At 45.9% G+C, this 16,348-nt stretch overlaps 1 protein-coding gene across 1 annotated transcript in view; it reads right to left on the reverse strand.

The window, feature by feature from the left end:
* The window catches only part of UBR4 (ubiquitin protein ligase E3 component n-recognin 4), a gene marked incomplete at its 5' end in the record, with an annotated part of 75,674 nt that overhangs the window by 32,092 nt on the left and 27,234 nt on the right, over nt 1-16,348 (reverse strand). The window contains 23 exon segments of the mRNA XM_010012478.1: nt 244-322; nt 425-652; nt 1,341-1,490; nt 2,200-2,409; nt 3,593-3,709; nt 4,165-4,272; nt 4,699-4,795; nt 5,509-5,677; nt 6,296-6,433; nt 6,930-7,034; nt 7,226-7,403; nt 7,546-7,676; nt 8,189-8,300; nt 8,890-9,011; nt 9,458-9,595; nt 9,822-9,996; nt 10,666-10,800; nt 11,248-11,311; nt 13,817-14,033; nt 14,406-14,622; nt 14,819-14,982; nt 15,718-15,919; nt 16,073-16,244. Of these exon segments, the coding sequence (XP_010010780.1) occupies nt 244-322; nt 425-652; nt 1,341-1,490; nt 2,200-2,409; nt 3,593-3,709; nt 4,165-4,272; nt 4,699-4,795; nt 5,509-5,677; nt 6,296-6,433; nt 6,930-7,034; nt 7,226-7,403; nt 7,546-7,676; nt 8,189-8,300; nt 8,890-9,011; nt 9,458-9,595; nt 9,822-9,996; nt 10,666-10,800; nt 11,248-11,311; nt 13,817-14,033; nt 14,406-14,622; nt 14,819-14,982; nt 15,718-15,919; nt 16,073-16,244 (3,428 nt within the window).

Genomic DNA, 16,348 nt, shown 5'->3' on the forward strand with positions numbered 1-16,348 from the left:
CACAGATCTCCTATTTCTGTTCTTGTGAGTTATCCGTTACACCAGATTGTGTCCTTCAGCTGAGGAACAGATGCAATTAGAGCACTGTGATAATTAGTACTGGAAACTGTTCAGTCCTACTCCAAACTCTCAGCTGTGCCTCCCCTTCTTCTCTGCTGAGCTTCCCCATCTGATAAGTCTCGATGCAAACCAAGACACGTAATGCACCCCCTCTGCTCCCTCAAATACTCTCCAAGAACTCACAGTCATCTTTAATGCAGAACTTCTGCCAGTTCACTGTTCGCTGCGTGGCAATCTCTGCACAAGCCTTCAAGTGTTCCATCTGAAAGGCACAACGGGACAGGATTAAGCCCCATGTCAGTATTTCTGACACCTTACATCAATGCAACACACACTTCTCCCAGCACAGCAGCACACTTCTTACCAAGCTGATCAACGTATCGTACTGCAGGGCAGAGCCTGAGCTTGCTGTGACCACACTGGCACGAAGGAAAATGCCTTGTTCTTCCAGGAGCTTTTTGATTCCACGAACATGGGAATCCAACGTGTGGAGGTCTCTGAGCTGGCGGTATTTGTCCTTTGAGCCACAGATGAAGAGCAAAAGCTTGCGGACTTGGCGGCGCACGAATGGAGTCTGCTGGATCATCAGGTACTAGAGAAAGAAAAGGCCACAACATCAGCCCTGTGAACTCGGGAGCAGGCAACCTGTGCCAACAAAAACGTCATGTGTTTTCTTACAAAAAGGAAAGATATGGGAGATGTATTCCTGAATCTGTCAGCTTTCAGGTATAGGAAAGTCACCTGTAAGTCAGTCAGACACAGGCAGAAGAAACTCTGCATAGTGACACTGCAGCACCCCGAGCTGTGCACTGTGAAGCTGCTTCTGAAAACCCTCCTTTGTCATCTATGAGCTCAAACAAAAAGCTAGTCAAGCCTAATTACGAAATCCTACCCCATGCTTGTGCAAATGGAAGATGTGATCTCAACTAGGAAGCTATACAACCAAAGGAACTGAAAAGATATATTCCAAACACCTTATTGATTTCATTTTTAAGGACTAAGTGAAGTACCAAGCACAGTTACACTGTAGGTGTTCCATTCCTATTTTCTGGCAGCAAACACTCAGTTACAGGAAACATCAGCACTTACTTTTCACATACGCTTTCCTATTGATTCCTGTTCAACAGCAATAAAACAAAGCCAACAGCTCACCTTCTTCTAAGGAGGATTAAAAATCAGAGACGGGTCTGAGATCAATGCTGCAAAAGCTCATCTCTTCCATGAAAGGTAAAATTCCTGGAATGCTTCTGTTCAAACCCATAGGTCTATCATGCTCTCACCTCAGACAAGAAGTAGAACCAGGAGTGGTCAAAGATGGGAGGTGGGATGCGGGAGTTCGTGTCTGCAATCTTCTTGATCTGATAGGGCAGCCGCAGCACCATCTCTGTCAGGAGCTGAGTGTAGGCCTCAAAAACATCAGCAGCATGACCCTGAAAGCAAGAGCAACCCATCAGGCCCTGGCACTGAACATTCCCAGGGAGGTGTCACGACAAGCTACAGGATGTGTTTGTTGATTTGCTAAAAACAAAGCTTCTTTGCACCTTTGCAGTCAGAGAAAGGCCTCCCAGCTGATTAAAACAAGCCAACAAACCTGCATGAGGACTTGAACTAGACAGCAACTACCAAGACGTAGCAGGCTAGGCTGCAGCATAAGGCATTTTAACACAGGAGCTTTCAACTTAGGAGACATTCTTCCATTTAACTAGACTTTTTTCACTGCACCTGTACATACATCAGAGCCCCCCTCCCAGCAGCATAAAGGTACCTAAAACAAGCATAGGATTTAGGGTGGAAACCCCCATCAACTCCTAGGCTTCCTTGCCACAGGAAGCAGCGGTGGGTCAGGAATTCTGCCTGCCAAGCACAAGGAGTCAGGAGATGGAGGAGCTTCCCTTCAACCAGAAACAGTGACAGCAGTTCCACAGAACTGCCTGGTTTAGGAGTGCATTGATGGATGGAGTGAGCTGGGCTGCTCTGAGAGAACTCAGACTAATCCCAATTGTCACTAAACGCTATAGGGACAGATTCCCATTGCACTACTAAGGGAAAACCAGTTCTGCAAGGATGCTTTTACTTGCTTCTCTGCAGCAGCCTTTTAAAGCAAGTCATGTAAAGCTGACAGCATAGGCTGGGACTCACCTTCACATACTGGCGGAGGAAAAAAGGGCTCATGTCAGGTGGAGAAGAAGTAGTGTGAGGTTTCAGGAGCTGGCTGGTGGCTACAGGCTCCTCATCATTCTGCTGGCTTTTCCAGTACTCCAGCAAAGACTTCAGCACATGCAGACAGTAGTCAACAGCACCAGAACTCAACAGTGCAGCAGCAGTGGCACTAGAGATGAGGGAGGAGGACTGAAAGGAAGAGGAGCTGGGTTACTAAAGCACCTGAAAGCACCGCGTTGGAAGGGCAGGGGAAGCTGTGAGAAGCACACAGCAGTTGCTGACAGCGTGGATAACAGAGCAGGTTCTTATGGAACTTTAGAGGCAGCTTTTAAGTTTGGGGTTTGTTTGAGGTTGGAGTTTTTTGGGGTTTTTTTTTTGGTGTGTTTATGAAAAGCAACTCAAATATTTACAGAGACTCTTTTGAACAAGCGCTTAGTAAAGGAAAACAAATAAAATCTCTTCTTAAGTCTAATCTCCCCTCGACACATGTGCCAGAGGCCACTCTGCTATGGATTAGACAACGAGGGCTTTTTGCCTTTCCTTTCACAACCCCCCTGCTTTATTTTATTTATTTATGTTTTTAAAGTTGAGATTTCTATTTGTTCCCCTGGGATTTGGCCAGCTGGGTGGGAATTCTTGGTAGAGAAAGAGTCCCTGTTGCAGATGCAGCTCAGAGGCTCTGCTCCACCCAGGTATTGCTCCACCTGCATTCTGCAAGACGATGAGCTTTGATTTCTGTGGGAAGCTCAAGTGAATAACAAAGGCTGGAGAAAAAAGCTACTGTAAATAAAACTATTAAAGCAGGGCTGTAAATCCAAACAAACCCCACAGCTCATAAGCTCATTAAAATTTGATGCAGTTCAGACTAAATTTTTTAACCTCTATGCTTTTTTATTAATCTCCTTCCCACCATACATACTGCTTTTTTATGCCTTATTACTGTACCTTTTAGCAACAAATATCTAAGGAATCCTCTTAGCGACTTTTACGTTGACACAGCAGCATATTGCTTTCCAATAATCACATTACAAATCCTCTTTAACCCCTTCAGCACCAGGGAGAGGCAAGGAAAAATGTGCCAGACGGACTGAAATACCATCATTAATGTGCTGCCCTTAACTCAGTCAGAAACTGTGCACAAAACAAGTGAATCCAGTTGTCTTTACATGCCCCTTTCCTCCATTCTGAGCTTCAAAGATCCTTTTTCACAGGAGTCAAGTAACATTCCAGATTCCTCATACATTTTTCCAAAGCACTTTTACCTGTTCTTCAGTTTCAGACCAGCTCTTTCTGTTAGCAGCTTCTAGACCACCTTTGGTGACCAAAAGCCCCCTCCTTCCACATTGCTGGCAAAGCAATTTGAAAAAGGTACCTCACAAATGGAAGACTTGGATCCTGACTTAGTTCTGGACATGAAGACACTAAGCAGCCTCATCACCACCAAGTGCACTTCATTCACAGGAGAACGTTCATTTTTCTTAGACACATCCTGCAAAGAGAGAGCTTTCTTGTTCCAGAGCTGAGCACAATGTCCTAAGCACCTGTATCTCACTGCTCTGATCCTCATGAAGCTTTTAAACTCAAGCAGCAGCACTAAAAAAGCAGCACAAATTCCGCAGTGTAAGGGTAGACAGTGGCCTGGGTGCCAGAGAACAACATTATACAATCAAAAAACTATATATGCATTACTGTTGATGTCTGGTTTAAGAGCTTAATCAAGCAAAACAAGTTTTCATGCTCACTTGTAGATGATGGAACCAGGAAACAGTGAGAGTTACACCCATGTCATTCTCTACCTTATGTGAAGTGAGCCAAGAGAAATTAACTGCCTGAACACATCCATACAGCAAGGTGTTTCTGTGAGTCCCATGCATGTAATTGCTCCACGGAAAGAAACTCTGTCTAGAAGGAGCAAATCCAGAGTGTGCACACACTACAGCTTACCTTTTTGTCCATGCACAGTTCTGCAATCAGCTGGGACAGAAGGTTATCTAAAGCTCCCTTATCTTTCTCATCATCTCCATCTAGGTCTGTTGTGAGCATCAGAATAACCTGGCAATAGAAGGCAGGGAATAAACAGAGGTAGGTTCCATGTTTTCAAGATGAATGCAGCTGATCTTTCACAAGACATCACCAATTTTATCTTGATTAACCTATGGTCTTTCCCAAATTCTGCCTGCACCATTACACCTGATTTTGACCATTCAGTATAAACTCTGAAGACACAAATACCTCAGAGTTCAAGGATTTTAGCCTGTAGGCTCATCAGCCAGCTGTACCACCACACTGAGAAAGGGCACAACTCTAGCAAAAGTCAATGGGTAAGGACTGCTGCGCAACAGAGCAAACACTTCAGAGATGGACTCATACACTGTGACCGGGCAGGAAAGAGAAAGGGAAAAGCATGTGCAAATAGAAACCGGCAGCAGTAGTGGTGATTAACTGATTAGGCTTAACTCCTGAGCCCTCCTCACTTACCTGCATGTAAGGAATGGCCCGGACTCCTCCAACATTCCTCAGCTGAGGTAAGTTCTGCAGCAGCCTCTCCAGCAGCATCAGTCGGACCATGTGCAGCCTGGGAAGTCAGAAGTCAGGAATCAGGCACATCACAAGAAACATTAGACCCAGCAGGAGCCCCAACAGAGCACTGCAATTCACCACAGAAGTGCAGAGCATGAGGAAATCCTGAAGTCATCACAGCCACACACAGAGGAGCGGAATCCCTCAGCCTCTGCAGTCAAGTGATGTCAAAGATCATCTTGACAAAGACTGGCAGAGCAACTCTGACAAGAGACCCAGTTACTCACTTCAGAACTACTCTGCCTAGCATGACCACCTGCAGAATTCAACTGCACAGGAACAAACACTACAAATCAGTTCCAAACTGCACTGTAAAAAGGACTGAGCATGTTTCCTGCAGAACTAAGACCTGCAGATCTTTCCCAAAGTGCTCAGCACTCTTGCACGTACTTTTCTCCTATGACTGAATTTCCCAAGCTTCCCAACTTGCCTATTTTGGTGATTCCTCTCTTTACTTGACTCATGCAGGACTTTTTCATCATTTGGGCAGCACTTTGGTGGCACTTTCCATGGAGAATGCACAGAGAGAGGCATTTTGCCATGGCAGTGTGCTATGTTCTACACTTCTGACTTCCAATTTTTACTATCCAAATCACACACATCACAAATCACACTCCATGAACTTCAGCACCTGCAGTCCCCTCCTCTAAACAACTCTGCAGACCAGATGTGCTGTTCTTGAAGAGGAAAGCAAAGCCCCTTCCTTGCCTGTTGCTGGTGTGGACGTCTCCCTCTGTCTCTCCTTCCCCTTCTGAGCCATCTCCCTCTTGCTGGCCCGTGGTAGTGCTGATAGCACCAGTGCTGGAGCTGACGCTGCCTGGGCCAGCAGGGTGGCCCTCAGCTGTCGTGTCCCCATAGGCACTGCTGCGGCCAGACACTGGGAAAGAAAAACAAAACCAGGGAAAGACAATGTCAGCACAACTGAACTTGCATTTCTCTGCTTCACAGCAACTGACTCAGCTGAATGTACTTTGGAACATGATTCTAAAGAGACAGTGTCTTTGTTGACCTTCATAAAGCTAGAAGAGCTTTATGACCCTCATTTTTGTGGCCCAAAATGAATTGGTTCCACAGCAGTAATTTAAACTGAGTCAGAAAAGGTGTGGATGGGCAGCACGGACATAGCTTTTACAGAAAAGCCTGTGATTCTTTTACCTGGGTAACAGTTCCAAGCAAAAAAAAAAAGATAGAAATTAATTCTATCCCATCCAAGCTTACCCAGCAGCATAGTGAATTCTTTCAGTCTTGCTCTAGGCTACTGCATTCTGTTATAACAGGCCAGCAAAAGCCACTGCAGACTCCACGCTTGTAGAGAACTACAAGAACTGAGCAAATAGCCTGCACTAACTACACATTAGTCCGTCCGCAGTAACCACGCACTGCTGCACGGCAGCATCTATCTGGCACTGAGAGTCCTTCTTTGCAGGGATTACTCAGCCCTCCTCACTCTGGTGAAGTCCTGCTGGAGTAGAACTGGTGCACAAGAGACACTCACCACTGTGCTCGCCAGCGACGGAGTCCACGGCGCTGCCGCCGCTCTCGGAGCCCACGCTGCCGCCGTGCTCTGCAGGAGACGTGCGAAGGGTGGAGCCGTCTGTGGCAGCGGTGCTGCCCTCATCATCAGACGCTGGAGCTGAGAGAATAAAGAGAGCTGTTACAAGTAAAAACACTGCCGTGACAGAACTCCAAAAGGCAGGCGTGCGCCGACGGAAACGCCGCGAAGGTTTGGGCTCTGGGGCGTCTCTCAACTACAAATCAAAAGGGAACTTTAGAAGTGTTCATTTAAGCCTGCTAAAAGCAGTGGAGGGAGATACCCTGAGAAGGAAAGCTCCTCATCAAATAGATAATCATGCAAGTTACTTAAGGACAATGTCTGCTTGTGTAGAAATGCAGAGGAAATACAAGTGTATGGTTTATTTGGTCTGCTTTATTTTAAGGAGAGGAAATAGCTTCCTCAGAAGCCTACAGTGAAAGTCCTTCAGAGCAGGAAAAGGCCATAAACATGCTATCAAACACACATGAAGCCAACAGCAATAACTGGTTCTTCAAAACCATCTTTACAAACAAATTTTAAGTTACTATTTAGGTCAAAAGCAAAAAAAGCCTGATTCTTTGCAGTGAACAGTTACCTGATGCTGTTGTATCCGAGAGTGTTCCAGCATCAAGAGAAGAGGAGCTGGGTGCTTGGCCAGACAGTCCTAAGCTCTGAAGCCCCAGTGCACTGCTGCTGCTCCCTGCAAGAAGAAAACAAACTATGAGTCTCCTTCTGTGAGAGAAGGATGTTAACTCTGGCCCTCTCTGCACGTTTCATCATTCTTTTGTCTCTGCTTTGTTGGTGGTGACATCAACAGCACCTGCTTTGTTTCTGTCCCAGTTTCTTCATCTTTTATTTACCTTTTTGACTGCCAACACCACTACATCTTACCTTGCTGATCTTGTTGCAGGCTCAGGGCAATAGCCAATTCCACCATTGTTTCATCATCTGCATCTGGAGGAATATCCAGCATAGGAGGGAATCCCTCTGCTCCAGCCAGAAGAGCCTCCAGAGGAGAAGGGTTCCCATTATTCACATTTTCAGACGTCTCCAGAACCATAGATTCAGACTAAGGAGAGGAAACAAGAGTGAGAAGTTTCACCAAACCACCACCAGCTAATGGAGCACTACAAACTGATTCATCCTAAGTAATTGTAACTCAAGTACTTCACATACTTGAAAGGCTCTGAAGAGAAGCACTCTGGACTTACCACCATCTCAAAGTCCCCATGATCAACTTCACTTTGCTCCTGGCTTTCCTGCCGGATGTGCTCACCATTTGCTATCCCAGAACTCTGCAGCTTGTCTTCTGCATCATCGTCATCATCATCATCCTTATCTCCTGAGTTACAAAGGATTCATTCATAAATGCCCTCTTTCCTCACACCATGACAAACAAGGTGATGCTGGAAAACTCCTCAGTTTACCCCCACTCACTAACATTTCATACAATTCCCATCAATGCTAAAAAAGCATCTCTCGTATGAAAACCTGATGCCCTAACTTCAGTCTGCACCCATCTTTATGCCTTATTTAAGAAGGACTTGAAAATATGCACAGAAATACTCAGACAGTCTGGATTACTATCCCCTAGATAAAACAATCCGATTTCCCTGTCACTGAAAGGGGAGTATATCTCAGAGAGATCCCCTCTATGAATCCCAGAACATCACGGAAGAGGTGAATGTTTAGTTACATGGGAATTAGGGGATAAGACAGAGCAAGAGAAAGGAGAAAGACTGGTTTCAGTCTTCTTTAGCCCCAGCTTATAAGACTACTTTATTATCTTGTCTTTTCTGACAAACAAAGTAGGTCACACTCTTTTAAAGGCAAAGATGAATGCATCTTGCATACCCATAGGAGTATTGCTCCGAGGGGAGGATGGCAAAGTGACGTGTCTCCGCTTGTTCCTTGGTCTCAGCACCCTGATCAAAGCTTGTTTGCAAGAAAAGCTCACTGCAGGATCCTAGAGGGTTAATAATTAATCATTAAACTTCTTAAGCTTTAAGTGTTTCTTCACAGTATTTGGAAGGATAGCTAAAAATACACTTATGACTCTCTGCTGGTCATGATTCATGTAAGACGTAAGTCACTGCTCACTTCTAAACTCCTTGTTCCCCCAGCAGTCCTAAAGCAACACTTCTCGTTCCACATGCAGTGCATGACAAACATGACTAGAACACAAGGAGAGAGAAATTTCTCTTCCTTCACTTCTGGCTCTATGTTTTTGGCTGCATGCCTCTCTTTTGTATCTGTACTACATATTACCGTTCTACCTGTATTTAATTCTCTTCATATTATGGAATTATGGAATCATTTAGGCTGGAAAAGACCTTCAAGCCCATCGAGTCCAACCGTTAACGAAGCACTGCCAAGGCCACCACTAACCCTCATCCACATGTCTTTTGAATACCTCCAGGGATGGAGACTCCCTGGGCAGCCTGTTCCAGTGCTTGACAACCCAGTTGGTGAAGAAGTTTTTCCCAATATCCAATCTAAACCTCCCCTGGTGCAGCGTTACAGAGGCTGAAGCAGAGCAGAGCAAGATTACACACCGGGCAAAGCAACATTTGCATGTAGATCTTGGATGCTGTATGGATACAATCCAGCTCACACGTGCAGTATCCATGGATAATATCCACTAAAGCATTGACTGTGGCTTCAACGTGAGTGAGACCTAAGGAGGAAGAAAAGTAGGACTGTGATCAACAATCTTTCCATTTCAGAACACGGAGTGAGACACTGCAGGAGGCATCTACTGTTTGTAGGCTTCGAGGCGCAATGTCAGCACCACAAATACATTGAATTTTCAATCCAAAATGAACTTACACGCCACTCTTGTCTGACAGAACACTGTGCACACGATACACCAGCACCTCTGAACATCCTCTAACACCCCTCACGAAGCCAAATGTGAATAAATCACCTATTATGCTAGTAGCATAATACACGTCCTTCTGAACAAAAGCTTTAGAGCAGAATTTGCAGCTACACCTCAGAACGCACACATTGCATCATCAGCATCATAAGGCTAGATTAGAACAATTACCTCTGTTCACAAGCCTAAAATAGGGTCCTTCAAACTACACAAGGTTGACAACAGCAGATGAGGAGCTAACACACCTGGCAGGCAGGCAGGGGCAAGGAAGGCATTCTTGGGTTTTGATGCATGTAGCTTCCAGAAGTGGTTAACCAGCTGGGTAATAAAGGTGCAGCCATCTCCTTCAGCCTGTTTCTGGGCCTCCTGCCCTTCTTCACTCTCTGTACAGATTAAGAAACACTTGTCAGGCATGTGCAGGGAAAGCATTACCAAGCAGGTAACACCAATCTTATTCAAAATGACTTTTGTTAGATTCTGATGTCCTCATTACAAGGACCATCACACACCTAACGTGTCAAATACAGTCCCTGTCACACCAAGCCAGACACCCCAAGACATCTTCAATTACCATAACAGAAAGCTGGAAAATATTACAGACTCATCTACCTGTTTCCAGCTGTGGCAGCTTTGATTCTGTGTAGTGAACCAGATTGTTGGGTCTCATAATAGCAATGGATCGAGCAGTGATGACCAGCCTCTGAAATACTTCAGGATCAAGGTCCTTTCCTTCTTTGGTTGAGGAACTCAAGTACTGAATGGCTTTACTTAGCAACGCTTGATCCTGTAAAGTGAAAGATAACAGAGAAAGGAAAACATCAGACAGCAGCACAACAAAGCAACTGAAGTACAACTGCAGGACAGATCCCAGGGATATCTGATGCTCGCTGCTGTAAGCTCTTGGCTGCTTTAACTCTTGGGCAATGTCTTGTAGGAAGAACAACTAATGATACAAAATCACCATCTAACAGAAGAAATCTGGCTCGAGAATGAATTCTCACATTTGCTTCCCTCAGGCTTAAATGTGGTTGGAAAAACCAGTGTATAAACACAATCATTCAAGTGGTTAGCAAAGGCTATCTGCAAGCATCTGTGCATTAACTCCAATTACATTAGCACAGTCTAACCACTACTTACCCTGGTAATTTCCTATCACCCTAAGCCAGATGCCTGTGGAAACAGAAACTAGAGCGAGAGACACAGTTCGCAAACTTCATGTGTTTCAAGATCCCAATTTCTCTAGATTGACATTATTTCCCCCCAAAATCTTCAAAAAGCATTTTAAGCAGTGAAGTTCTGGTGAAACACAAAAGCCAGCAAGGCAGGCAGCAGGAGCTAACGGAGAAGCACCCAGCAGGTTGACACTGTGTGGAGGAAGGCATGAGGGGCATGTTGCACCTCAACCATAAACTGGCAAGTTACAGGAGCCACTGAAATCCTGGCAGTGTGTTACCTTGTGGTTGTGGTACGCTGAGCGGCTGGTGTGCAAGCTGGCCAGGAGGCTCTTGGTTTGCTGCTGGACACTGGAAGGAGCTGGCATGGACAGCAGCAGAGTAGCCAGTTCCTGAGCTGCCACTTTATTCTTCTCCTGCTCCCAAGAATAGACAAGAAACATTCTTCAGCATTAAGGTGATGCATGAATCTGACTTCTCAGTGTACCTGCAGCTCCCTCCCCTTATGCAAGTTCTACCTTCAACACGGTTTTAGTAGCCTCCTGAGACTACTATTTGGCATTTAAGGAACATTTACATGTCTACATAAGAACAGTCCTTTTGAGGCTTCTCCCCTGCTGTTTTAGTAAACGAGGTCACTCTTCAGCACTAAAACCCCACCAGCAATAAATGCAAATGCCAACTGTCATTCCAAACTAGTTTCACATGCTCTTTGCTAAGTCAACTTTGAGATCAGTGCTCTGAGCAAAACGGATGCGGCTTCTCTCCCGTATCAGGCCCCCAGGGCTGCAGGAGGTGCTGCTGATCTTGCCCCTCCTCCCCCAGCTCTGAAAGCTCAAGAATGTATTCAGAAAGTTACTTGCCTTCTCGTTGACTGGTCCTACAGCAAAGCAGCTTTCCAGCGCTTCTAAAGAACTCACTACTAGCCTGAAGGGAGAAAGGAAAGCAGGCTTGAGTACAGCAACCCTTCTCTCTCCTTAGCACTTTGCTTTATGCGGGCTACAGTCACGAGTAGCTCAGAGACAGCTAACGAATGCCAAGTACAAAATCAAAGCATGATAAAACCTGCCACAGGCACCATGCATATCATTTCATTGTGTTACAGACCAGAGTTAAACCTGGCTCACGCTCACAGACAAACTTAGGACTGCTTTAATAATCCACAGCTGAAAGACAGGGGCTTTTCTCTCCCAAAGAGGATAAAACGTTTCCTTACGCAGCCTGCAGCAGGGATAACTTGGATTGTCTTGACAGTACCAATTCACCATGGCCCACAGACGTACATATGACTGCAGATCAAGGGGTGGTGTGACACATGGGGAGAAGCGTAACTGACTTTGCTAAGGGAGCAAGATTCTACTCGCTTGCTATTTCCACACAGGTTGCTCTTTCCAATTTGGGAGTTTCAGCACAAAATATTCCGGAGGAAAATTAACTTGGTGCACTGGGTATGACCCAAGGGAGAGATGCTGAGGTCCAAACTTTTGACAGTGGTGAGGCAGGCTTGTAAAACACTTGCCCCAAGGGGAAACCTTACTTATAACTCAGGGCAAAGTGCTGAACCTCCCTTGCAGCACTTGATGCCTCGTGGTAGAACTATCTGAGATGCCATCTGACACACCAGAAGAGGCAGTGCAAGAACACAGGAAAAAGGAGGGAAGAGATAGGATTAAGGAGAGAATAACAGTGTAGGATTGGATAGGAGGTAGAAGAAACAATTGTCTGGTCTGGTGGTGGTAAATAACACAGCGCCCTACCCACAGCCACTCTCCATGAAGCTGGTAGGGGGATATCAGTGGGATCGAAAGACTCAAGGAGGGAACAAAGCGGAAAGAGGAGTCTGTCAAACAAGCCACAGTTACGCTGTATACAGCAAAAATCTGCAAACCACCTCATCTTTACACTTTGCTAAACTATCTGCCATGCAACGACCAGGATGTAAAGAAGCAAATGGCACTTGGAAAACAAATAGTAATAAAAGAACCAGTCAACAAAAGGCACATCATGTGTTCTGTGTCTCTGACACACACTCACTCGTGCAGAGAAAAGGATGGCATACTAACCGGTCCAGGGTGGTTAGGGACTCAGATTCAGAACTTGGGGGGAGCAAAGAAAAAGGAAAAAAACAAACAAAAAGAAATGTGTAAAGCTCACAGAACAACTCCCTCAGAGACATTCTAAGCAAAAGGCAAATTAAATGGGGAAGTCAGGAAGCTGGGGGAGCACTGTACACAGGAAATCTAAGCACGGGTCGTTCTATCTGGGCAGCAGACACTTGCCTTGTAGCAAAAGAAATCAAGGAGAACCAGGCCACCTAGCACAGAGAAGCCAAGCACATTGCTTAAAGCACCACTGAAGGTTCAATCTGAAGTGCAGACACCAAACTCCTGCTAGGAAAGCTGCCTCTTGCCTGCCATTAGTTGTTCCTACTCAAGGGGCCCTTTATAAGGTAACCATGCTGCATTCTGTTACTCGTTAAGTAGAAATAAAGAGAGTATTTCCTTTTGGTTCTGAGTTTCTACACTATAACCCCACTGCTTTGGAAACCCAAGGCAGCATGTCTGTGCTGAGAGGGACATCTTGTGGAGATGGCACAGCAGAGGAGGGAAGAAAAGAAAATAAGCACAGGGAAAAAAAATCCCAGCCACTACTACACAAAACGTTATGGGACGGCCAAACAGGTCCTTCAACTGGCCATAACTGCCACTCCAAGCCCTGACCCTTACCTGGGAATTTCAGTAAGACAAAATTAACCACCATTTACTCACAGTCAAGCAGCATATCCCTTAAAATGCTCATCTTTCAGCAGTGCTAGTTCCTCTTTGATCTGTTTCCCTCCTATCCTTGCCAGGCTTCCTACAACCCTTACGATACAGTCTGTATGAGCTCAAAGTCTTTTTCTTCTGCTAAATATATGCCCAGCTCACCCTTGTGGTTTGCCTCTTGGTAGGGATAGGGCAGGGAAAAAACCCAACACTTTCTCCACCACAGTGGTGAAGCCCAAGACACGTGGGCTGCAAGGTAAGAAGGTGGGAACCACTTGCCTAAAGTGAAGTCACACACAAAGCCCCCCTTCAAAAGTGACCTGAACTCCAGAGAGGCCCAACCTTTGTGAGCTCTAGAGAATGAAACAGGGCCAGCTTGAAATGAGGACATGTACCAAGGGGGCAGAAACTTCATCTAGCTCTTGAAGACTGCTGAAACAAATGACCTTAGCAACACAAAGCATGCACACAGATCTATCCAGCTACTCCAGCAGATAACGAGTGAGCACAAAGCCCTCCTTGGAAGGTAATCATTGACTTTTCAGTTACTGTTCTGTATGGCAACAACTCACTAACTCCCTTAAGTTCTCCCCATTAAGAAAGGCACACAAGGGTACCTAGGGCCCCTCTACAACAAGGGTAAATCAGAGGAAGACTGCAGAAATACCTCTCCAGGACAGTCCCACTGGCAGCAGCAGGTGTAGCTGACTCAGTGTCTCCAGTGCCATTCCCTTGATTCAGGTTTGGGGGGCAAACATTGCTCACTGAAGCAGAAGGGAAATCCTCAGGGGGCTCATCAGGCCATCCAAACTGCTCTTTGGTTTTGCCATAGATTTTGATGGAATCCATCATCGTGACTCCAGCAGGATCCACAGAAGCCCCAACTGCAGTGATGAGAGAAACTGCTTAAAAGCCAGCAAACCAGTTTCTTTTGAATACAAACAAGACCAGCTCCTAAGGTCAGGATAGGGATTGTGCTGTGTCGTTAATATAAACCACTCTGACAGTTTCATCTCCTTTTCAAGGCCACTTTCCTTCTCTATTACCTCAACGCAGAATTACTGAGCTGAGTTACTGCACATTCATCCACTGCAGCAAGAAACCAGGCAGTAAGTTATTAAATGTCCCAAGATCCACCCCTCAAACTATTTCTTAGGTCAAACAAACAGATTGTGGATCCCTCCTATGAGGTGAAGCCTCAACCCACCCAAGCAAAACCAAGAGGTAGTGAAAGCAGACAAGCAACAAAGACTTACTGAAGATGGTGAGTTTTTTGTCAGCCTGCAGAGCCTCCTCCCGAGTGAAAGGGAAGTCAAACCACCGTGCCCTGGTCATGTTGAGCTGCATGGTGCGCCCAAAGATCTCCAGGTATGAGGGGGCTCTCTCTATTGCCTGTGTGCCAATCTGGATCCTCATGCCTGTCATCACCATCGTGCTGTTGTTGTTTGTCACTTCGATGGTGAAACCCCCAGGCTGTAGAGGACAATCACAGCTCAGAAAGGTGAAGTCAGAAATTCACTCCTAAGCTTAAGAATCTGAAGGCTGTACTCAGGTTCCTCTGCTGTTTACCCAGCAGTTTGCTGGGCAGACTTCTAACATAAGGCATGTGTCCATCTGGACACTAATGTCAGCTACAAGCCCAAGAGGATCCCCAAATTTCCCTCCTTACCTTTGTGTTGGCCACATACATGCCAGTGGAATTGAGGCGGTGCTTTATCTGCTGAGCATTGTAAACCTGCAGCAGGTCATTGCCTCCGAACTCCACATCTGTGAGCTGCTGGTTGTGTTCAAAGAAGTCAATAGGGAAGTTCACTTGACTGGATGTGCGAGTTGCTAAAAGGGAAGGAGAGATGTTTTTGATAAAATACATTCAAAACAGGCACAGCTACAGTAAAAAAGCTGCAGAATGAACCTGCCTCTTTTGGAAATGCCTGCGTGAGACAGACAGCTACGTATTTTTATATAGAACCACAGAATAGAATCATAGAATGGTCAGGGTTGGAAAGGTTCTTAAGATCATCCAGCTCCAACCTCCTGCTACAGGCAGGGACTCCTCACACTAGACCAGGTCACCCAAGGCTCTGTCCAACCTGGCCTTGAACACTGCCATGGATGGGGCATTTACCACTTCTCTGGGCACCCTGTGCCAGCGTCTCAGCACCCTCACAGGGAAGAACTTCTTTCCTGTATCTAAGCTGAACTTCCCCTGTTTCAGTCTGAACCCATCACCCCTTGTCCTGTCACTCCAGTCCCTGATGAAGGTCCCTCTCCAGCACCCTCGTAGTCCCCTTCAGACACTGGAAGCTGCTCCGAGGTCTCCACACAGCTTCTCTTCTCCAGGCTCAACAGCCCCAATGTTCTCAGCCTGTATTTCTTAGTCATATACATCTATGGAGCTATATACATCCATGGAAACATTTTACCCAGACTTAGCCAGTACTTAGCCCTGAGCTTAACCAGTAATTGGCAGAAGTGAACATTCTAAGTATCCCTATGACACCGATCAATCTTTACACCTACATTTGCCACCACTCCCCTGCACAAGGTAGGTTATAGGAAGCCCCTTACTAATAGCAGCTGCCTTGCGCTTGCGAACTGGCTTCATGATGCTGATGACGCTGCTGGGCTGGAGAGAGGGCTGGAGCCAGTAGGAGGTATTCTCTACATTGGCCATGTAGATCCTCAAGCTGCCATCTTCACACAGGAGGATCATAGTGGTCCTCTGCTGCTCGTTGCAGGCTGTGTGACGGATGGCCACCATGTCCTGGATCTGCAAAACCAAGCAATGCGAGTCAAGGAAAGGGCCTGGCAACTGCTTGAAGAAACAAACTCTTTGCATAAGAAAAGCTGCAACGAAGTCTTGTTGATAGAACACCAAGAAACCACATTTTAACAGCCCAAAATACAGGGAACCATGACTAACCTTTGCTTTGGCTGGCAAGGTTTTAATCTCCTGGATGAGAAAGGTGTCTGGCTTCACCATCACCACCAGTGGGACGCCGGTGGTTTGCTGAACGCAGCACACCAAGCCAGGATGGTTCATCACCTCAGACCACTGACACAGTGCTGGTGAAGTCTTACTCCCACCATTTGAACTGCAGGAGACAAAGGGCAGAAGCATTCATTTAAGAAGCAACACAAGCAAAACTACACAAAATTCATCAGCATTCCAAAATTCCAATCAGCTAAAGCTTTGTCC

This window comes from Nestor notabilis, unplaced genomic scaffold, assembly GCF_000696875.1.
Source record: "Nestor notabilis isolate BGI_N333 unplaced genomic scaffold, ASM69687v1 scaffold5244, whole genome shotgun sequence".
NCBI classification, from domain to species: domain Eukaryota; kingdom Metazoa; phylum Chordata; class Aves; order Psittaciformes; family Psittacidae; genus Nestor; species Nestor notabilis.